The sequence below is a fragment of the Triturus cristatus genome, chromosome 1_1, assembly GCF_964204655.1.
Source record: "Triturus cristatus chromosome 1_1, aTriCri1.1, whole genome shotgun sequence".
Lineage (NCBI taxonomy): Eukaryota > Metazoa > Chordata > Amphibia > Caudata > Salamandridae > Triturus > Triturus cristatus.
Genome location: NC_140579.1, coordinates 968930528 through 968954263, shown reverse-complemented (window position 1 = coordinate 968954263; position 23736 = coordinate 968930528). Strand labels below are relative to the sequence as shown.

General features: G+C 47.9%; 1 protein-coding gene across 1 annotated transcript; it reads right to left on the bottom strand.

The window, feature by feature from the left end:
* Nucleotides 1–313: 313 nt before the first annotated feature.
* Nucleotides 314–22752, bottom strand: LOC146871400 (olfactory receptor 6B9-like). Its single transcript, XM_085646963.1, has 2 exons — nt 22085–22752; nt 314–1265 (listed from the first exon to the last, which is right to left on the bottom strand). The coding sequence occupies exons 1-2, from the start codon at nt 22750–22752 to the stop codon at nt 314–316; spliced, it is 1620 nt and encodes a 539-aa protein (XP_085503089.1).
* Between the last annotated feature and the right edge of the window lie 984 nt (nt 22753–23736).

Below are 23736 nucleotides of genomic sequence, written 5' to 3'. Positions count from 1 at the left end.
GAGCAGAACAAAGTCGGATGAGGCTAAAAGAAAGAGCTCGCCTCGTGTAAAGGCGCATGTTGCTCTACAGTGAGACATGGCGAGCTGCGTGGGCCTGAAGACAGTCTCCAGCCCGCCATCAGCAGCAGACGGAGGTAGCAGTGCGACGAGGAGAGATCAGAGAAGGGACTCTGCCCTGGTCAAGTGCTGCAGACCTATTGTTTTAGCAGCTGGTGTCAGAGAAGAGGAAAGTAGCCGCAGCTCTCATGTGGCATCAGACACGTGGCTGCCTGCAATCACCTTATTGGCGCCCAGTCCTGCCTGTTCTCCTCAGTTAAATCGATTTCTTATATGTTCTCCTCACAGCTGCTCTAAATTCCGTGTTCCATAGCGTGTACACCATGGGATTTAAGAGTGGTGTGACCACAGCATAGAACACAGGCACCACTTTGTCCACATGGACGGCGTAACTGGACTTTGGCCTCACATACATGAAGGTGATAGTCCCATAAAAGATGAAGACCACCATCAGGTGGGAAGCGCAAGTGGAAAAAGCCTTCCTCTGCCCCTTGGTGGAAGGGATCTTCAGTATGGTCTGTATTATATTGGAATAAGATAGGAAGGTAAACAGGAGAGAATGTATTATAATGGTCCAGGTTAGAACGAAGACCAAAATATCACTGAGCTGGATTTCCCTGCAGGAGAGGTTGAGTAGGGCAACAATATCGCAGAAGAAGTGGACGGCAGAAAAGTGTCCACAAAAGTAGAATCTGGACACTGGGATCACTAGTAACAGCCCAGTGAATAAGCCACTTATCCAAGACACACTGTTCAGATACCTGCACAGTCTCCAGGTCATTATCGGAGTATATCGCAAGGGGTGACAAATGGCGACATATCTATCCAACGCCATGGCAGCTAGGAGGAAAAGCTCAGTTAGACCCAAGGCAACAAAGAAGTAGATCTGCAGGACACAGCCACTGAAAGAGATTTTCCGGCTCTCTGAAAGAAAATCGCCCAGCATCTTGGGGACAGTGACGTTAGTGTACCATATCTCCAAGAACGACAGATGACAGAGGAAAATGTACATTGGGATCTGGCGCAGGTGACGATCCACCTTCACCACCACAATAATTAGCATGTTTGCTGTTATGGTCACAATGTGAAAGGAGAAGAACACTCCAAACAGCAGGCGCTGAAACGTCCTCGATGTTGGGAATCCGACAAGAACGAACTCAGTAATGATGGATTGATTTCTGCTTGACATATCTTCATCCAATGGGTTTCTAGATGAAAGAAAATGATCAAAGTAACTTTGTTGTCGATGCTTATACAATGTAATGTGCTGATGTTCAGTGGAAAGAGAATACTTGGCAGGTAACCATGTAATATGGTTCTACGAAGTAATTGAGGGTACTAGTGTTGTAATGATACACCAGGAATATGTAGAATGAACGAATTGTAAATGGCACCTGAACTCAAAGAAAGCTTTCCAGAACAGTAATATGTACTATCGGTTTAGTACTCTGTAATACATTTAAATAGTATCTTTTCATGGGACCGTGTTTCTTAAAAATCCATAATGCATGCAAATTATGTCATAATTGATGAGCATTGGCTTGGGTATTGTGTCATTCCTATAAATTCAGATTTGCAAACTACTCCTTCTTTGCAATAACAATAGACAAACATTATATACCAGGATGAATATCTATCTGCAAATAATAGTAGTTTTTAACTTTGGACAAAAAGAGTAAGAATATGTGAGTTATACATGGTTTAGTATCCCATTTGAGAGGATAAGGCAAAAATACGTTTGTCGTCGGAAAATCCACATTTTGTAAAGGACACAAAAATTCTGCAGGTTAGTGCAAGGGCTGTCTTTATGATGATGAAATCCATATTTCTCAGGGAACCAGGAAATACATTAATATTTCCCTGTAAAAGATCGGGTTTATAGCACTGCATATACAGTACCCAGAGAACTAATACAAATACATATTTGCAACACACTCTATAACTGACGGCCCACCATATTTTGTTCATGGTAGACCGAATTTGTTTACTTGCCTTTCAGTAAAGAGGTGTATTGATCATGGTGGGGGAATCATTCATCGTGTATAATATTTGTTGCATACCATATTGTGGAATTCCAGTGTTTTCTAATCAATTGTTTGCTGAACAATAACCAAGATTTAACTGTGTTTTTCCTTGTGTGAAAGTATTGGCATATGATGCATAGACACAACAGCTGCAAAGGAGCTAACTTGGTAGAGGCCTTGTTTGCCTTTAAAAAAAATGTCGTTTCATTTTTGCTTACCAATGGAATCCTCTTCTACTGTGACAGTTAATTTCTTCAACGGGAAACAGCAGTTTCTGCTTCTGAAAGCGACACACTTTTGCCATTCAGTGACTGCTATGTATATTTGCATATTTATGTATTTGTCTAATCAAAAACAAGCCATACTTATAGAACATACAATAGAAAACTGTTATGCCAAATATATATTACCTAGTGGCAATCGCTACTCGGTAGATATAGTAAGCATTGTGTTTCCATGGGAAATGCTTTTTTGGCGCCATTTGACGAATCTCCATGAAACTTTAAAAAAAAGTGCTACCTTTTGACTATTTGCACATGAAAAGTTTTGGGTCGATCCATGAAACGGGGGCCGAGAAAAATGGGGCCCAAAAACACATTTCCCCATTCATTTTTCCACAAGATATTTAGAAACACCTACAGCCCAAACCACTTAAAGGATTTACACCAAATTTGGCAAAAAGCTAGACCCCGGTCCATAAAAAGTGCTTTTTATGTTTTGGTGCAAATCCATCCGTAGTTTTGAAGAAATGAAGGTTAAAAAATATTGTATATATTACACCACAGAAGATCTGTGGAGACAACAGATCTCATGCTGAAATCTGATTGGCTGCCATCATTTCAACCAGCAGTTGGTGTCAGCCATCTTAGGACTCGGTTCCATGTCCTAACGAAAACGCAAAAAAAAGAGACATAGGTGGTAGGGTATGGATACCCTGATGCCCTAGACCTGGTGTCGGGGTCGCAGAGGGACCCTCCAGGGGACAAGATTGTTTTTTTGAATAATGTTGCCATAAATTCACAGAAGTTCTGTGAATCTGCGGCAAAATGTAAAAAAATAAATAAAAACAAGTGTGTGCTCCTACACTTGCTTTATTAAAAACCCTTAGTATGGGCCAGGCCCTGGGGGGCAATCGGTTTTTTGGGGGGGAGGAGGGTGTGTGGCCACCTTCCTGAGCCTGATAAGGTCCTGGGGACCCCATTATCAGGGGTCACTATTTCTATAAATAAGAGGGGGAGTGTGGGCCCTGTCCCTGAGCCTTAAAAGGCCCCGTGGACCACATCCCATGGGTCCGAGTGATTACATATAGGGAGGGGAGCACGTGGCGCACCTCCCAGAGCTTGCTTATGCCCCAGGGACCCATCCTCTTGGGGTGATATGTATAAAAAAGGGGAAAGGACCTTGTGGCCCTCCTGCCTGCACCATATAAAGACCCTGGGACCCAATACCCCAGGGCCATAACTAAAAACAGAAGTAAGGGGGGGCACATGACCCCCTCCTGAGTCTTCAATGGCCCCAGGGACCCCATCACCTGGAACCGACTCACCCTCTGTGACCCAGGGAGCCCACCTCTGGATCGGAGTAACTTCCTCAGCCTGCATGGTGTGGGAAGGGAAACATCTGTTTGCTCCCGCCTGGCAGGAGCATTTTCAAATGTCCTGCCAAACTGGAGCAAACACAAAGTCTGCACCCAGTGGGTGGAAGTTTTACCAAATGCTCATGTTGTCTGGGAGCAGACCTATGATCTGTTTCTCTGCAGGGAAACAGAACACATATTACTCCAGCCCAGAGGGAGCAGCAAAAATGCATCTGCTCCCTCAGGTTGGAGCAATTCTGGTTTCCACACCATGCAGGGAACAGTTGGGGCCAGGTGGCCCTGGGACTCCCCCTGCAGCCCCCGACGTTGGGCTTGGTTGGTACCCCAAATGGGAACTAGTGCACCCCTCTATTATAAAGACAGGTGCTGGGGTCAAGGCTGATTTGCATATGGCTGGGTATGCACAGATGTGGGTCCAAACTGGGGTTGTGAAGTGGGCTAAAGAACAATGATGGATTCAACCTAAATCTGTGACCGGGGGTGAGTGTCTGAAAAGTTTCAGCGCTCTATCCATCATCTCCTTGTGTTTGCTTTCTTCGCCCTACGTTGGCAGGGCATGCCCAGATGTGGGTCCCTTGCTCACTTTGCCACTGGATTCAAACTTGCCTGGCTGATGAGGGGCGTTACCCTGAAACAGTTCTCAGGATGCTTGTTTCCGGTCCAGGGAGAACTCTGGCCTTGCAGTTCGGGCAGGACTGTTCCCATGAGGCACAGGGTCAAGACTGATTTGCATATGGCTGGGTCCAAACTGGGGTGGCGAAGTGAGCTAAAGAACGATGATGGATTCAACCCAGACCTGTGACTGAGAATGAGTGTCTGAAAAGGTCAGCGCTCTGTCCATCATCTCCTTGTGTTTGCTTTGTTTGCCCTGAGTTGGCAGGGTATGCCCAGACGTGGGTTCCTTGCTCACTTTGCCATTGGATTTAAGTTAGCGTGGCTGATGAGGGGTGTTACCCTGAAGTTGTTCCCAGGATGCTTGTTTCCGGGCCAGGGAGAACCTGGCCTTGCAGTTCGGGCTGGACTGTTCCCATGAGGCACAGGGTAAAGACTGATTTGCATGTCGCCACTGAGGGATTTAGTTATCTCGGTATATATATAACCCCGCATCCTACCCAATTCTATGAAATCAATCTCAAGGCCCCACTGACTAGACTCCATAACGATGTGCTCCAATGGCGGTCTCTGCCCCTGGCTGTTTTGGGCAGGGCCGCACTGTTTAAAATGCTGGTGTTGCCTTAATTTTTGTATGTGCTGCAAAATACCCCCTATAAAATCCCAGATACATACTTTAACAGTATAGAGAGCGAGGTCAGAACTCTTTTATGGGATTGGAAAACCCGTGCATCACGACACACAAACAGACCAGGGGATGGTACGACGGAGGAATTGCGTTGCCCGACCTCAAACAATATTATTGGGCCTCCCAGCTTGCAGTAATCAATCAATGGGTCTATGCCTCACCGTCCGAACCGGCATATCACACGGACAAATGGATAATGAACCCGGGTGTTATCGGCATGCACTTTACTCTAACCCCAAACGCCAATGCCTTACTGGTCCCATGGCCCAAACAGTTGCAATCTGGCACCGTTCTCCAAAAACACTGGGGTGGCATAAAGAAACAACTTTGACCACTCCCTTATGGGAGTCCGAGCAACTCAGCATGCTGAGCAAATGCCCGGGCTTCGATAAATGGGACATAATTGGCATCTCTTTAGTTGGTCACCTCTGGAAGCAAAACAAGATAGTTCCCTTTAGAGACCTACAAGCGGAATATCAACTAGCAAGGTCAGAGACGTTCCACTACTTATAAATACGCCATGCTATAACTACTGTTGTGGAGAGTGGTGAGGCTTTGCCTTTAGGCCTCCCCGCTGGAGGATAGACTTCTAGCCGATCCCATGTCACACAAAGCAATCCCCGCTGGAGGATAACCTTCTAGCGGATTCCATGTCACGCAAAGCAATATAACTTACATACTGTTAATTAATAAATAATAGGCCGGACCCGTTACTACGTCTCTGGCAGTTGTGGGAATCGGATCTCAGGTATCTGGAGGACGAAGACTGGCAGGAAGCACTCTCTTCCCCCAGAGAAGTTGCTATTCCAATGAGGCTACGGTTAGTCCAGCTCAAAATCCAACATAGAACCTATTTATATGCAAATACACTGGTAAAAATGGGGCGTAGGCCAGATTCTGGGTGCCTCAGGAGGTGTGCCGCAGAAGGCACATTTTTCCACACGCTCTGGGAGTGTCCAAGCATTCACCCATATTGGGAGAGAATTATCTCCACACTTAAGAAGGTGAGCGGGACGAACATCACTAACTCCCCGCGACTTTGCTTACTAAATGTATGGGAGGCCACCGACCTGACCCAGACTGAACGCACATGGGCCTCACTGGGATTCACCCTTGCTGAGAGAAATATAGCTCAGACGTGGGGGACCGGGGATTTGCCCACATATCAGATATGGGCAAACGACATGGACAATGCGATGATTGCTTAGAAAGATGTATTTAAACACAGGGGCTGTCCTAAGAAATGGGATAAAAGATGGGCCAAATGGAATGTATCGCATGGTGAGTTATATGTTTCCCCAACAGAGGAACTGCGTAGGGCTGAAGTGGACATTGATCTTAATCCGACTTAATGTATAGACACTGTGTCTAACGTGTAAGCTGCTTTCAATTGTTGTACTACCACATTATCTGATTGTTGTGTGCCCTTGCTGCACCCGACTATACTGTCACAACTGTTTGATAAAAAGAATATATAAAAAAAGACTGATTTGCATATGGCTGGGTCCAAACTGAGGTGGCGAAGTGAGCTAAAGAACGATGATGGATTCAACCCAGACCTGTGACTGGGAGTGAGTGTCTGAAAAGTTCAGCACTGTGTCCATCATCTCCTTGTGTTTGCTTTGTTTGCCCTAATTTGGCAGTGTATGCCCAGATGTGGGTCCCTTGCTCACTTTGCCACTGGACTCAAGCTAGCCTGGCTGATGAGGGGTGTTACCCTGAAACCGGTCCCAGGATGCTTGTTTCCGGTCCAGGGAGAATGTGGCCTTGCCGTGCGGATTGGACTGTTCCCTTGAGGGACAGGGTCAAGACTGATTTGCATATGGCTGGTGATGGATTCAACCAGATCTGTGACTGGGGTCAGTGTCTGAAAAGTTTTAGCACTCCGTCCATCATCTCTTCATGTTTGCGTTACACTATAAATGAGCGGCACACTGTGAAGAAGATTGAATGATTTCCAGGTGAACAACTCTGATTGTTGATATAACATTCTAAACGTGGCATTTTCAGAACTGTGACTTTTAATCTGACTTTAACATTAAAGAGCGTTTTAAATTACAATTCCACAGACACCAAACATGACATTACTACCTGTTCCCAAACAAAAGTTATCACTTATTGACTGTAATAAGTTGACCCAATGGTATCCAATGGGAGAGGCAGGCCTTGCAATAGTGAATGAATTTGAGAGTTTTTCACTACCAGGACATGTAAACCTTTAGAATACATGTTCACTTTTTAGCTACATTGCACCCTGGCCCCTGGGATATTTACTTCTGACATATGTATTTATAAGAAAAGGTAAGCTTGTCAGTTCCAAATGGCAGTTTAAACCTGCACATACAGGGTGCATTAGCAGACCTGAGACATGTTTAAAAGGGCTACTTAAGTGGGTGGCACAATAAGTGATGCAAGCTCATTAGTAGCATTTAGTTTACAGACCTTGGGTACATGTGGTACCACTTTACTAGGGATTTACAAGTAATTTAAATGTGCCAATGGGGGTGAGCCAATTTTACCAAGTTTAAAAGAGAGAGAACACAGGCACTTATCACTGGTTAGCAGTGGTAAAGTACACAGAGTCCTAAAAGTCAACAAAATGGGTTCAGAAAACAGGAGAGGTGAAGGCAAAACGTTTGCAGGGGGTTTCAGAGAGAGCCAGGTCCAACAAGAAGTCTTAATAGTATGGAATTAGGTCAATCTTTGGGAACCTTTCTGGTGGCTGGAGGTATTGAGTTCTTTGTCAGTTTCCAAGCAGGCTGTAAAAAACCTGGGCATTTGGTGAGACAACAAACTTGTGCTTGATCAATAGACAGGCAAGGTGGCTGCCTGCTCTTTTGGTCTTCTCAGAAGCTTGTGGAAGTTGTTCTGGTCTCTCTCTACTATTGTTCTGGTGCTTGCTACTTCTCACCCAGATTAGAGCAATGTGCTCTACCTCTGAGTCTCTAGGGCATCACTAAAAAAGACTTCAAACCACCCACAATGCTGTGCCCCGCATACTGGGTCACATCCTCAAGCATGCCCACATTCCAACCACAATATCTGCATTATCACACAATTGAGAAATGCATCAAATTCGGAGTGGTTTGTTTCACATTTAAAGCTCTGAACCAGATACAACCTCAGTATCTCAGGCATCTTATATGCCACTACTGTCCTACTAAAGCATTGTGTTCCAGCAATCAGAGGTTAGTGGTGGTACCTTGCTTTAATCACGTGAATCAAGGTGGCCACTCCTTTAGATATTTGGCTCCTAAACTCTGGAACAGCTTTCCGCTACGTCTTTGCCTCAGTCCTTCAGAAGAGATTTTTCATAAACAACTTTAGACTTGGGTGTACTAATTGCTTTGCTTGGCTAGTTGCAGCAATTCTATTCCTCTACAGCTGGTATGCCCTGCTTGGGCAGCTATGTTCTTTACAAGGAATAAAAATATAGAAATAGAAAAATAATAGACCAACTTTTCTCAGCTTGGTCTGTCCAGTATAGTTTGTCGTTGAAGTGTATTCCTAGATAATCAAAGGACTTGACACAATCCAGGGCGGCTCCATGGATTTCTTCAATTCAATAGCAAAAAATGTGTGTTTTTGATGGTAATGGCAATATATTGGAGCTACAGTAAGTTTCAAACCTTTTAGTAGGTAGTGCATTGTCAACTCAGTTTGTGCCAGTAGTGCAGCATCATCAACTAATAAGAGTAGAGGTATCTTCTTTCCATCCATCACTGGGACGTCCAGATTCAGGTCCAAAAGTCATATGCCTACATTATTTATAAATACATTGAAAAAATGGCTACAAGTACACAGCCTTGGCTGACTTCAGTTTTAATGTACAAATCAGACGTGCACTCTCCTCTTGACCCATACCTCACCTTAGCTGTATTTTCCCAAAACAGCTCTTGTAGGGCAATGAGGAGTTTTTCTGGTAGTTGTTGCTCCTTCAGTTCAACCAGACCAATATTCGTTGTGTCGAAGGCTGTTTTTTAGGTCTGTAAAAACCATATACAATGGTGATTTTTCAGTACTACTCATTTAGGGCATATGAAATACAATCTCATTGCTTGATCTAAAGTCCCTACTCCTTTCCCAAAGCCATCTTGGAGATGAGATAAGACCTTTTCGTCCTCATTATAGTCTTGGGTGTCTTTTAGCAGCAATTTTCCATAGATTTGCCCAGCTCCGTCCAGCAAGCAAATTGGAAAGTAACTTGTGGGGTTGTTGCAGGTACCTTTTTTGTGTATTGGGACTATAATTGCTGTTCGCTGGGAAGAAGGGACTTCACGCCGCTCCCATATGGCATTGTATGTTGTCTTCAGGACGGGCCCAGACTGATATGGTATTGCGGAAAATATCTGAAGGGATTCTGTCAGGGCTTGGTGCTTTTAGTGGTCTTTGGCTACATATAGCTTCATACACTTCTTCTTCTGTGAAATCAGGTGTAGTCTCAGAAATGACCTCTCTTGCTGGGGGTTAGCCAACAATAGGCTAGAGTGAATCCTACATGGCTGGCCGGAGTTAGTCTTTCTGATGCATAGATGAAAAATATATAATTCAATCAGCTGGGCAAATTCTCATCTCTGTGTTGTTTGATGGGCAAACACATCCCTTCTGACGAATTCTCAGAATTTCCTTGTTTTATTTTCCTTAAGTGATATTTGGAGTGCCACTTAATTGTCTTTACATTTCTTTCTCTGACTGCAAAGTGAGAGAAGTGAGTAAACACAAATCCACATGGTAAAGAGTCAAACAATCTGTGCGGACTCCGGGGTCCGTAACATGCACGCGGCGGTGCGAACAGAACAAAGTACCTTCAGTTTGTGGGGTCCGCGACGGACAGTGCGGGACAAGTTGATGGGTCCGGGTCGTAGTTCGGCAGCGTATTCAGATGCTGGTCGGGTCGTGGTGTCGGGACGCGCCGTTGGTACGGGACCTTCAGGGATACGTGCGGATGGCCCGGATCAGCTTGCAGAGTCCGTGGCGTTCGGCGTTCGAGCCGTTCCTTCAGTGCGGATAGGCGGCGACACTTCTCGGTGCCGTACAGCGTACGGGGAGGATCAGCGTACTGCGGCTTCTCGGCTCGGAGTACGGCACGGTGCAGTACGTTAACAGCGTACGGACCATACCTGCGGGACGATGGAGCTTGGGTCCGGCGTACAGGGTTCGGCAGCAAGTGTTGTACGTCTCGAATCGGCGGGAAGGTTAGGTGCGATGCGGCCGGGAGGGATACGGCGCGTACTAATGCTTTTGGATCAGCGTAGACGCACGGTGCCGGGCGGCAAAAACACGGCTTCGCGGCGGATGGGGTACGAGGCGTACTGGGGCCAAATCCAGCAGGAAACAAGCACAAATCGTCCAGACAACTCAATTTTGGAAGGCAGATGAGTCCAATGGTCCTGGGACTCAGTTCAGGGGGCAAGCTCTTCTTCCAAGCCCTTGGAGATAGTTGAAAACAAAGTGCAAAGTCTCTTTCAGTCTTTTCCTCTCCTTTCTCAGTAAGGCACCAGCTGCAGGCCAATTCCCCAGGTCAGGGAAAGTTACTCCTCCTTCAGCTTCTTCCAGGTCCTTCTAGTCAGGCAGAGTTCCTTCGTGGTTCAATCAGGATCTTTGGAATAGAAACAAAAGGTCCCACAAAGTCCATCAGGCATCCAGGGGCTGGGCAGGGTCCAGGGAGGCAAGCCTTCCCCTGGGCTCCAGCAGCAGCACGCCCCTGGTTGTTTCAAGTTAAGCACAAGAACAAGAACATATTCATGGGGTCACAGCCCCTCTTTTATACACCAAATCCTTTGTTCTCAAAAGGTGCAGGGAAGGGGCGAACCAGATGCAACTGGTTCCTGAGCACTTTGTTTTGCTCAGCCTCTCTCCCTATTGACAGAGCAGGCCAGGGTCATCAGCCGCACCACAGGGGGCGGAGCCAGCATTGTGTGGGGAAAGCCCAGCCCTATTCAGGTCCTAGGTGTACTCCTCCCACTCATCAACCTGCAGAGCTCTCCACCCACCACTGGGGCAGACCCACCCTGACTCCTGGAGCCAGGCACACCAGCCAATCACACGCCAGACAGTCACTGCACATTTATGCCAGTGTCTAGAAGTGGCGCTTCTATACTAGCTACAGTAACACCGCACACATCATTGCGCAGCATTCACTCTCACGAGTTTGCACATATCAAACTCGACCCTGCACTCCCGACGCATCAGGAACTAGCACGGTCACTCAGATCCCCCATGCATTCCTATGGGAGGGCAGGTCAGTCTCATTCAACCACACAGAGCGCACGCGCTTTCCACTGGGACACAGTGTGAAAGCGCCCAGAGGCCTACTACCACTAGTACAACACAGGAAAAAGGCTAGGATACTGCAAAAAGTTCTAGGGGTGAACTTGCCAGAAGGGCCAAGTCCAACACTCACGGAACCTCCTCTGGGGATCACCACCTCCCTGGGGCAAAATGGCATTTTTAAAATGGGATGGTGGCCTGAATGCAGGCCCTAATAAATCAAAGGAGGGGGCGTGCAGCCACCCTCCTGGACCAAATAATGGCCCTGTGAACCACAAACCCCCAGGGGCAGCTCCTGCTATGTCCTCAGGTGCCCACCCCCGAAACATAGCTGTTTGCTGTGGCTTAGATGAAGCTATGACAGCTCCAGTTAAGTCACTACAAACACTCCTCTTCCAGCAAGCGAGAGCTTTTGTCTGGTTTCCTGCCTGCTGCCAAGTAAAATATCCAGTATTTGTAAAGCACAAACAATTACCTGAGGGTGTCAAGGCGCTGGGGGCCGTCGGGAAGATTAAGTGAGCTATTGCCCAGAGCCACATGGTGATCGAACCGTGTGCCCCTGGGTTCCGGAGTCAGTTGCCCTGGCCACTGTACCTCACCTCTTCCCTCAGTGAGCAGGGAAACAGATGAAAAGATTGCTCTCACACACAGGAGACTGAAGGTTTAGCAGCTTCCTGTGTGTGGAAGCAGTGCATGCTCCAGAAGGAGGCAGGGAGCACGCAGGGACTCCATGGCCTTGAGGCTACCCCTGCAGTCCTATAGCACACTGAGTGCCCTGGGTGCACCCCAGACAAATCAACAGGCCATGGGGGATTGGGTCCCAAGGGCCAAAATTGGCCCGTTTTGTAATGGGTGGGCCCAAATTGGCCAGGTTAGGGGGGCCATGAAGCCTCCCTCCTCAATTAAAAAAAAAAAGTAAAACATTTGGACTAAAGCAACTGGTCGCCACACTGACCCACAAGGCAGGACACATTCTCGACCCCATCTTCGCTGGAGGTAGCAGCGTTCAGTTCAGTCACACCACGCAGCCCCCTTGGACTGACCACCACTGCGTACACTTCCTCGTCAACAAACCCAAGCCACCCAAGCCTGCTCCACACCCCCGCGTAGGTACTGGAACAGAGTCACCGAAAAACAACTCAACTCCACCATCAATGACAGCATCCCCACCTCTGTAACCAATGCTAACAGCGCGGCCATGGAATACCACACTTGGATCGCAAACGGCACAGATAAGCTTTCCCCGCTACGCAACCCCAACAAGCAACGTCCCAGAAAAGCTGCCTGATTCACCACCGATCTCCAAGAAACCAGACACACCTGCAGACGCCTAGAGAAGAACTGGAGAAACAGCAAGAGTTTGGAAAACTACACCACCTATAAGGACGCGATGACAGAATACCATCAACGCATCAGAGCCACCAAAAGAACCTTCATCCACAACAGAATCCTCACCAACTCCAGCAACTCCAAGGAACTGTTTAGTGTCATCCAGGAACTCACCAAGCCCTGCAGCACAGCTAATGACATCACCCCCTCCCAGGACCTGTGCGACAAACTCGGATCCTACTTCCACCTGAAGATAAAGAACCTCTACGACTACTTCAATGACTACATGCTTGCCCCCGCAGTCAGCCCCCCCTCCGATCATGCCAACCTACCCACCATCTCCACCTGGACACTGATCACGACCGAAAAGACCGCCACGACTATGAAAGGCATCCACTCTGGGGCCCCCACATACCCCTGCTCACCACATATCTACCACAGTGCCGCCACCGCACTGGTATAACAATGGACCATCAACACCACCTTCGAGACCGGCTCCTTCCCTGACAACTGGAAATGCGCAGAAGTCAGGCCCCTGCTCAAGAAGCCCTCAGCAGACCCAACAAACCTCAAGAACTACTGACCCATCTTGCTTCTCTCCTTTGTGGAAAAAGTCGCAGAGAAGACCGTTAACGCAAAACTGACAAGGTTCATCAAAGACAGCACCATCCTCGACCCTGATTCTACTCGTCCTTTCAGCAGCTTTTGACACTGTCTACCACCGCACTATCGTGGCCAGATTACACAACTCCAGCATACAAGGCACTGGCCTCGACTGGATCCGATCGTTCCTCACCGGCAGAAGCCAAAGATCAGACTGCCACCTTTCCTCTCCGAACCCACGAAGATCAACTGCGGAGTCCCACAGGGATCATCACTCAGCCCAACCCTCTTCAATATCTACATGGCCACCCTCGCTGCCATTGTCCAACAGCACGGCCTCAACATATTCTCCTATGCCTGTGACACTCAGCTTATCCTCCCCTCAACAAGGACCCCACCACCTAAGACTCAACTTAGAGGAAGGAATGCAGGACGTGGCAGCCTGGATGAGCAACAGCTGCCTGAAACTCAACTAGGAGAAAACAGAAGTCCTCGTCCTCAGAACCATCCCATCGGCATGGAACAACACATGGTGGCCCACTGCCCTCGGCAGCCGCCCAACCACACGTACCATGCCAAAAACCTCTGCATTGTACTTGACTCAGCTGCTACAACACCCTCCGCATCCTCCGTACGACTTTCAAATTGATACCCGCGAGGCAAGGAAGTCTGTCACCCACGCACTCATTACCAGCAGGCTGGATTATGGAAACGCCCTCTAAGCAGGTATCAACAAGTCTCTACTCCGCAAGCTCCAGATGATACAGAACACAGCCGCCAGACTCGTCCTCGGTATCCCTCGACATGATCACACATCAGCTGACACCTACACAAGCTCCACTGGCTCCCCATAGAGAAAAGAGTCACCTTCAGGATACTCATTCTTGCCTACAAATGCCTGCACAACACCGGACCCCAATACCTCAACGACAGAATCACCTTCCATGTACCAAAAATAAACCTCCGTTCTGCCAACCTCTTCCTCGCCAAGACCCCACACATCCACAGATCCAGAGCAGGGGGAAGATCCTTCTCCTACATCATGGCCAAGACCTGGAACGAGCTCCCCACCCACATCAGATGCGCCCCTTCCCTGAACACCTTCAGGAAGGCTCTTAAGACCTGGCTCTTTGACTCAAAGGATCTGCTACCCCCCCCACGCCTTGAGACCCTCACGGGTGAGTAGTGCGCTTATAATGCCCCTGATTGATTCATTGATTGAGTGAGCCCTGGGGGATAGGGTCCCTGGGCCAAAATCATCTTGGTGAGAGAGACCACACAGCCCCCTCCTTTATTTGTGTCCGTGTTGAAGCTCCAGTACTGTAAAGTACAAATCATCCTAACTTCGTGCGCATGGCCAAGGCAAAGCAAGTGTGTTTTCTCTGCATTTCCACTGAGAAAAGTTATCTGTAATACGTGATGGAGGTGTTTGCATCCTTGCTTTTTCAAGCACATTATCTCACGTAGTGACTGTGACGTGTGGGTTCTTTCTTGTCATCTGCTGCTGTGAGCAGAGACCATGGTTCTCCCTCTCAAATGTCTGAAGTAATGCTCCAAATCCATAGCCCCTCTGACACACCCACTCAGACAGCCAGGCTCTCTCACATCCACTCACAGACCCACACAGATAATCACACAGATAGTCATGCCCACTCACAGACCCATAACACCACTCACAGACCCAGTCACAAACCCACACACCCACTGATAAGGGTTACAGGTTACAGTTAGGAAATACAATTAAAATCAACTTTAGAAATTCAGTGAAAAAACCAAAGGTTACAGGGATGTTATAGTTAGGAAATAGAAAATAAAAAAATAAAAAAATTGAAAAACCTTAGAAGTTTAATGAAGAGGGGGCTTGGCCAAGCTGACAACCGCAATGGCTGTTCGGCACTGAAGCTCCTGCGCCTCATGCCCGAAACCACGCTGAAACTGCCAACATTTATATCCACCACACGTTAAAACTGTGCTGGAGCCCTCTGGAGCATATCGTGGCCACCTCTGCTGCCGGACGCTAAACATGGAGGCTGAGCTGCCCCGGTAAACGGCGAGAAAGAATCTACGCTGAGCGGTGAGCGGTGGAGGCCCAGCCTGCCTCGGAGGTCCCAGGGAGATAAGGTCCTCGGGTGAGCCTGAGGCTGGAGTTGCGGAACTCCACTGGGCCCCGCTGACTTGCTGGGAACACCTGGCCCTGAGATCCGAAAGGTCGGACCCCGCAGAGGTGAAAAGAACAGACCCCCGGGTGCTGCGGAGCTCAAGATCATGTGAGTGGGGAGGGGCGGGGAATGGAAGACTGAGCCTTGCAGCCGCAGGCCTCTACTGGCGCAGATGCCATTGCTGCGGTGGGCCTGTGCTGGTCTCTCGGCCCCTTTGCTCCTTCTGCAGTCCCTCGAGGCCAACACCCTCCCCTTGGCTGCTACTGGGCGTCCAGAATAGGTTCAGAGGGGTGAACCTAGTGGCGTCCGATTTGGACCCTGAAAGTGCAGGAGAAGTCTGGAGCCACTGTTGGTGGAATGCTTCGGGACACCTGTCTACACCCCCTCCACCATCATATTACCTCCGAGACAGCACCTGGAGACATCAACCGCACGTCTTCTACCCTCGCCTGCTCAAGTGTCTAGAGTGGGTCAGAGAGAGACATCGGGGACGGACTACCACCATTTTGTGATCCCGGAGGTCTGGTGAGGCTCGAACATTAGGGTGGAACTCCCCCCTTCACAAACAAGTCAGTCTCACCCCGGTTGCTTGCAATAAGTCACTGAAGTCGTAGTCCAAGGAAAACGAGCACCTCACAGGGGCTGCCATACCGGGAGGAGGTTTACTGGAGGCCTGGAACGTGGCCCTGCATTACCTATTGCACCCCTGGGGACACTAGAGTAAACTGAACCTGGGAGACACGCCGCATTGCCGGTGGGCTCATTCTGGCACATTCCTAAACTTCAATAAGGTCCCTCTTCGTGCTGCACCTCCCGAAATGACTTACTTGCAAAGATGGGTCGGGGAGACCCGAAACAGCGCAAGATACCTTTGACAAAGTCGACAATTCGGAGCGTTTGGACCTCGACCACGAGAGGGAGGAAGGCCTGGAACATACAGGCCCTCTGCAATCCATGGAAGGGACGCGCCGCCATAATGGCAGAGCTCCGCGCAGGGTTTTGTGGCATTGACGCACGGCTCGACACGCTATCTTCTAGGCTCAATAGGATGGGAGAGAGACTAGAGGTACACACCACTCAGCTGAATGAGGCTGAACACAGAATATCTACTCAAGAAGACCGGTCTGTAGATGCAACGCGCAGGCTAGAACGGGTGGAGAGACTGTTAAAAATGGAGGCGATCAAGGACGAGGACCTTCAGGCCAGGTCCCCCAGAAATAATATTTGCATAATGGGCCTGGCGGAAACCACAAACATGGGCCGCCCGGAACATTTTCTTGAAACCATGTTGACTGAACTGTTTGGCGCCGAGAACCTCTCCAAAAACTTCATGGTGGAGCAGGCACACCGATCCCTCGGGCCGCGGCCTCCCCCTGGGGGTCCTCCTCAATCTATTATAGCTTGCCTGCTTAATTATAGGGACCGGTACGCGGTCCTCTGGCTGGCCCGGGAGAAATCCCCCGTGCAGTATCAGGATACTGTGCTCTCCTTTTATCCAGATCACACCATTGCAGTGCAGGAGGCCCGCCGGAAATTCTAAGAAGCCAAAAGGCAACTCCGTGCCCTGGGTCTCCAAAACCCTATGCTCTATCCAGCGAAATTAAGAATGATGGTGGAGGGTAAGCCCTGCTTCTTTGAAAACGCTACCAACACCCTTGCTTTCTGTAAACAATGACAGGGAGCGGTGCGGAGAAGTCCTGCAGTCTTCTGGACACTCTTCCCCGGATAACCAAATGCCCGCCAGCGCTGACCTCTTTGATGCGAGCTGAAGACCCGGAACTCTATCATCAGTAATCAATATGTTGACCTAGTCGTTTATATTTTTTCTATATCAGTGAAATTTTGAACCCTATGGTGGACTCCCTTTTTGTTCAGGGGATAAAATGTTAGGCTGTTTCAAAAGTTTTTATAATGCTAAAATTACGTAGTGTCTGATATGGGCATTGGGTGTCCGAGGCATTGCCCACCCCATTAGGATGACTCCGATTCTAATTCTGTTGGGGTTTTCTATTCCCCCTTTTTTCGGGTTACTAGGGGAGGGATCACGTTCTTGGGTCTTAGGGCCCAGGTGTGGGAGGTGGGTAGGTTTTGCAATATGTGTGTAATGTGTTGGCTTTTGAGTTATAATGTGTAAATATGTGTATCTCCCCCCATGTGTGTACCTCTGTTGGTTCTTTCGTTAACAACTCCCATCTGGAGTTATGCAATATGGCTAAGCAGGTCTATGATCCATTATCCCTGGGTATGGCTGTGGTACCGCTGGTAGATGTTAATCTTATCACATGGAATGTTAGGGGGCTTAAAAATCTAAGAAAATGTAAATTAGAATTAGCATATCTCAGAGGACATGAGGTCAAAGTAGCCTTTCTGCAGGAAACCCACCTTCCCATACAGGGGACCCCTTCCTTTGCATCCTCCTGGGGGCCCCACCAGTTCTTCGCAAGCTATAGCACCTACTCTTGGGGGGTATGTCTCCTTATCCACCACTCCCTCCCGTTTACGCATAAAGAGACCATATCTGATACACAGGGGGGCTACTTATTGGTGATGGGTACACTCCTAGGCCAGTCGGTCCTTTTATTAAATATATACGCGCCTAATGTGGACGACTCCAATTTTTTTGAGGAACTACATACCCTGCTAAATCGTTATGACAATGATACAATCTTCTTAGGGGGCGACTTGAACCTGTGGCTCGACCAAACACTTGACTCTTCTAACCCACTTGCCACCTCCAAGACACATTCATGTGGCGTGATGAAGGACCTCATACAGTCCTTGGACCTGCGAGACCTATGACGTAGGCACCATCCCATGGCCCCCGGGTATACCTTTTACTCTGCACCCCACTCCACTCCACACAAACTCATATAGATTATCTCCTAACTGACGCAATGGGTTGTCGATGGGTCAAGGGGGTGGACACACTGCCGCGTACTCTATCAGACCACTTACTGTACTTCTTCACCTGGATATTCCACACACAGCTGGGTGGGAACGCAAAAGGTCATTTCCCGCTTCTGCATTACTTGATGAGGTCTTCCGATCGGAGGTCCACGAGGACATTACTGAACATTTCTGCCTCAATACGGGTACAGTAGATCGCTATTCCGCGCCTTTAGGATGAATCACTGACAGAATATCAACATCAAAAACATCGGAGCCGAAATATCGATGTAAAGAATATCGAAGTCCTATCTACATTATGGTAAGTACAAAAATATCGCGAAAAAAATATCGTCAAAAATATCGTTGTTAAAAATATTGTTTTTTTATGTTAAAAATGTATGTAAAATAAAGTCAATGATACATATATTTAAAATAAACATAGTTAAAAATATGTTTAAATTATAAGTAATACATATAGGGGCCGATTCCAATCCTGTAAAAAGGCAGTACGAATCGTTGTACGGAGCGTTTTCTCCGTACAACTCGTACCCGGTAAACTGTCCCTTCAACCTAGGAAGTACGATTCGTACAGGAAGCCTATTTCCGTACGAATCGTACAAAAGACCGTATGTGGAAAAAATACCTACGATTCTCATCTGGAACAGCTTGTACGCGACGTCCGGACGTATTCAGGCAGCGGTTTCCGGCCCAGCAAGTACGATTCATCCCTACGTAACTCCGTACGGCTCTTTTTTTTACGGGAGTCAAACACAGCCGGAAAAGCAGAGTTCGACGCGAACCGCCACGCAACGGAGCCCCGGTACGCGACGTACACGCCATGAACCCCATCGTACGTCTCATCCCGGTCCTCCTAGCCTACGACCTGGTGCACCGGCCCCAACGCACACACCGCAGAAGGTGAGAACAACACCCAGGGGCCAGGGGGGGTGAGGAGCAGGAAACATACCCCATACCCAAAGCAAAACCTATAATATGGAGCCCATACATTACCACCAGGTTCTGGTCACTTGGGGGGGCGTGGCCAGCAAACCCTGCGTACCACAACAACGGAAGTGGACATGTACGGTGCATACCACACGTACCCCTACGGCACCGTTATAACAGTGATACGGACCGTACACACGCATGAATGCGTGGGTACGGTGCGTACCACATGTACCCCTACGGCACCATTATAACAGTGATATGGACCGTACACACGCAATGAATGCGTGGGTACGGTGCGTACCACATGTACCCCTACAGCACCATTATAACAGTGATACGGACCGTACACACGCAATGAATGCGTGGGTACGGTGCGTACCACACGTACCCCTACGGCACCATCATAACAGTTTATACGGACCGTACACACGCAATGAATGCGTGGGTACGGTGCGTACCACACGTACCCCTACGGCACCATCATAACAGTGATACGGACCGTACACACGCATGAATGCGTTCGTACGGTGCGTACCACATGTACCCCTACTGCACAGTAGAAGTGTGATACGGACCGTACACACACAATGAATGCGTGGGAACGGTGCGTACCACACGTACCCCTACGGCACCATTATAACAGTGATACGGACCGTACACACGCAATGAATGCGTGGGTACGGTGCGTACCACACGTACCCCTACGGCACCATTATAACAGTGATACGGACCCTTCACGCGCAATGAATGCGTGGGTACGGTGCGTACCACACGTACCCATACGGCACCATTATAACAGTGATACGGACCGTACACACGCAATGAATGCGTGGGTACGGTGTGTACCACACGTACCCCTACGGCACCATTATAACAGTGATACGGACCGTACACACGCATAAATGCGTGGGTACGGTGCGTACCACACGTACCCCTACGGCACCATTATAACAGTGATACGGACCGTACACACGCAATGAATGCGTGGGTACGGTGCGTACCACACATACCCCGTTACGGCAGCAGTAAATTTGGGATACGAGGTGTACACATGCCAGGAATGTGGGCTTAGAGGACTGGCCCAGCATGCTACCTTCATATTGGTGTGTGTTTAGGTCCATGCCAGCAGTGTACAGCTCCAAGGGGGTGCGTGGGTGGGTGCATATGACTACCAGCAGTGTCCAGACATATGAGGAGTGGGTGTATATGACTCCCAGCAGTGTCCAGACATATGAGGGGTGGGTGCAGAGGACTCCCAGCAGTGGACAGACATTTGAATTTTGAATTTGAGAATTTATTTGTAAAGCGCGGCTATCACTCCGCGAGGAGTATCTTGGCGCTAACGTCATGGGGTGAGGAAAAAAAGTAACCTGATCAAGACATTAAATCAGAGCAAGACAACAATCATTAGTGATGCCGTAAATCCATGTTTTTAGGGATTTCCTAAATAAAAGTTCAGTGTTACATGATTTAATCTTTGCAGGGAGCTTGTTCCAGGCTCTGGCACCCAGAAAGGCCAAGGTTTTGGCACCTTTTAGTTTATATCTGAAATTGGGCAATTTAAGGAGATTTGCTGAAGAGGACCTAAGCAGTCTAGTAGTTGTGTGTGGAACAAAACGTGCCGACAAGAATTTAGGACCCGTATTCATTTTTGCTCTAAAGGTGATCAGGAGAATCTTAAAAAGAATTCTCTTATGAACCAGGAGCCAATGAAGGCTGTTTAGAGCTGCAGAAGCTGAGGATCTTCTAGGGAGTTTGAGCACCAAACGTGCTGCTGCATGTTGTACCCCCTGAAGCTTCTTTAAAACAGCCTTGTTGACTCCAGCCAGGAGGCCATTGCAATAATCAATGCGTAAGAGTATTAAAGCCACCGAAACAGATTTTCTTGCAGGCAAAGGGAGAAACTTAAACATTTTTTTAAAGGTTTTTATTAAGCTAAAGCACATGCCCGCAACCGCTTTAGTATGCAGGAGAGGGAATTATCAAATTGTACTTCCAGATTCCTGGCAACCTTCACAACCTCCGGTGGTGGAAAAGCTCCATCAGGCCACCATTTGGACGGCTGGAAAAGGACGTCAGCCCCTATCGGGAGAATCTCCGTTTTGTCCGTGTTGCATTTTAACTGGTTGTTCATCATCCATTGAAGAACCGCGGTCAAACAATGTTTGAAGTTAATTTCAGCCTCCATGGAGTCCTTCTCTATAGAGAGAATCATTTGAGTGTCATATGCATATGACATAACCTCTATCCCAAATGAACTAATCAAAGCGATAAGGGGGGCCATATACACATTAAACAACAACGGACTTAAAGAAGAACCTTGTGGGACTCCTGCCGTAATGGAGCGTTCTGGGGACAAGAACGCACCTAAAGTGACTGCCTGTCTCCGATTGGCAAGAAAAGATTTGATCCACTTCAGCACCATACCAGAAATGCCGCTGCACTTGAGACGTTTCAGAAGGATGTCATGAGAAATAGTGTTGAATGCAGCCGACAAGTCTAAAAGAATCAAAACCGCTTTCTTGCCCCTATCAGCAATCATTTTAAGGAAGTCAGAAACTTCAAGGAGGGCCGACTCCGTAGAATGTTTAGGCCGAAATCCGGATTGAAGCGGGTGAAGGATTTGCTGATCTTCCAGAAATTTAGTTAGCTCTTTATGGACAAAAGTCTCCGTTATTTTGCCCAACAGAGGGAGAAGCGAAATTGGGCGGAGATTTGAAAGAACGGCCGAGTCAATATATATTTTTTTTTTTTCAATGGTTTAACCAGCGCCAGCTTCCACTCCGCTGGAACAATACCCGTCCTAAGAGAGGAATTGACTATATGATTAACGATGAGATTCACTACCTCCAGCATTTTATGAAGAATCGACGGAGGGCAGGCATCCAGCGGCGATCCTGATTTGCACCTTTCAATAGCCTTAAGTGTCATATCTAATGGAACAGGTTCAAAAGTGGAAATAGAGACCGAGCTTTCCACCAGGAGAGAGTCGGAGACAAGATTACACCCTGGAAAATCTCTCTGAATTTTATGGATTTTCTCCTCAAAATACAGGGAGATATTATCACACAGTGTCTGTGAAGCTGGAAGTTCCCTCTGTTCCACCATGGGTTTTGTAAACGACTTCACAATCAGAAAAATCGCTTTCTGAATATCCTTAGCTGTGTTTATTTTATTAGTGAAAAATTCCTTTTTTGCCTGCTTAATCGGGAGAAAGTAAACTTTCCTACCTTCTCTAAACACTGCTTTTTGTTCCTCATTATATCCCTTTCTCCACTGTTGCTCCAATTGCTTGCAATGCAAGCGTGCTTGGGCCAGTTGGGGCGTGAACCAAGGAGTGTTTAAGGTCTTAGGTTTTTTTGGCTTGCTCCCCTTCTCCAAAGGAGCAAGAGTCTTGCAGACATTGGATAACCAGGACTGAAATAGACGAGAATCTATCTCTGTGTTGCCTGTCAATGTCGGTATAAGAGCTTTAGCCACAGTCGATAAATTAGAGTTTTTTGCAATCTGTGCCCATGAAGGCCCCTGCTGAGGTTCTTTCAAAGATTTCACCACATGACCCTTCAGGGGAATCATGATCCTGAGGGGGATAAAGGAGTGATCGGACCAGATTAGAGGAGAAGGGGTATCTGCAGAGAGCCAGGGCAGGTTAGAACAAACCCCATCAAGAGTATGACCTGCCCGGTGGGTAGGTCCCTTCACTATTTGTTGTAATGAGAATAAATCTAGGACTTGGAGAAAATTACCTGTCCCAGGCTCAGAATTGCCCTCTAGGTGAAGATTAAAATCACCCAGTAGCGTGAAGTTAGCATATTTAAGCATAAGATAGCTCAGAGAATCACTAAGTGAGTCAATAAACTTGGTGCTTTGACCAGGAGGCCGATAAATAAGGGCACCTGAGAAACATGAAGTAGCATTCAGGGAAAGACAAAAACCTAAACTTTCTGCTTCTGCAATCGTATCAAGTTCAAAAAACGTACAGGCAAGAGAATCACGCAAAATAATAGCCAACCCTCCACCCCTACCTACCAATCGATCCTACCTATATATCAGGTAGCCAGGTGGAACAGAGTCCGCAACATCCGGACCACTCCAGTCCTTTAACCAGGTCTCTGTAACAAATAGTAGGTCCAGTTGAAATTCCAATATGAGATCTCTAATATCTTGGCTATGTTTACCCATAGATCGCGCATTAATTAGACCTCCTATAAGCTGGCCCCCACTCCTTGCCTTGAAAAGTCCAGAATTTAATTTATGGTTGATGATCCCAGTAGATAGCTCAAAGGGAAGGTGGAGCCTGCATTTATAGCAGGAACAGGCTCCATAGATTAAATCTGGGGAAATAAGATGTTGACAGGTAGTTTTTGTGTTTAAAATTTTAAGGTCCTCAGCATGATACCTTTTCCAAGTAGATTGGGCAGCATAACCCATCCTTGTCCCGTCCTTGGCGCGGACGGGTGCAGACGAGTTTGCCTTTGGCACGCCTTTGGCGTGCCCGCTGCGCGCGTCCGGCCCAGCATGGGTTTAAATAGCTGGCTGGCGCGTAAAGCTCTGTTCCCC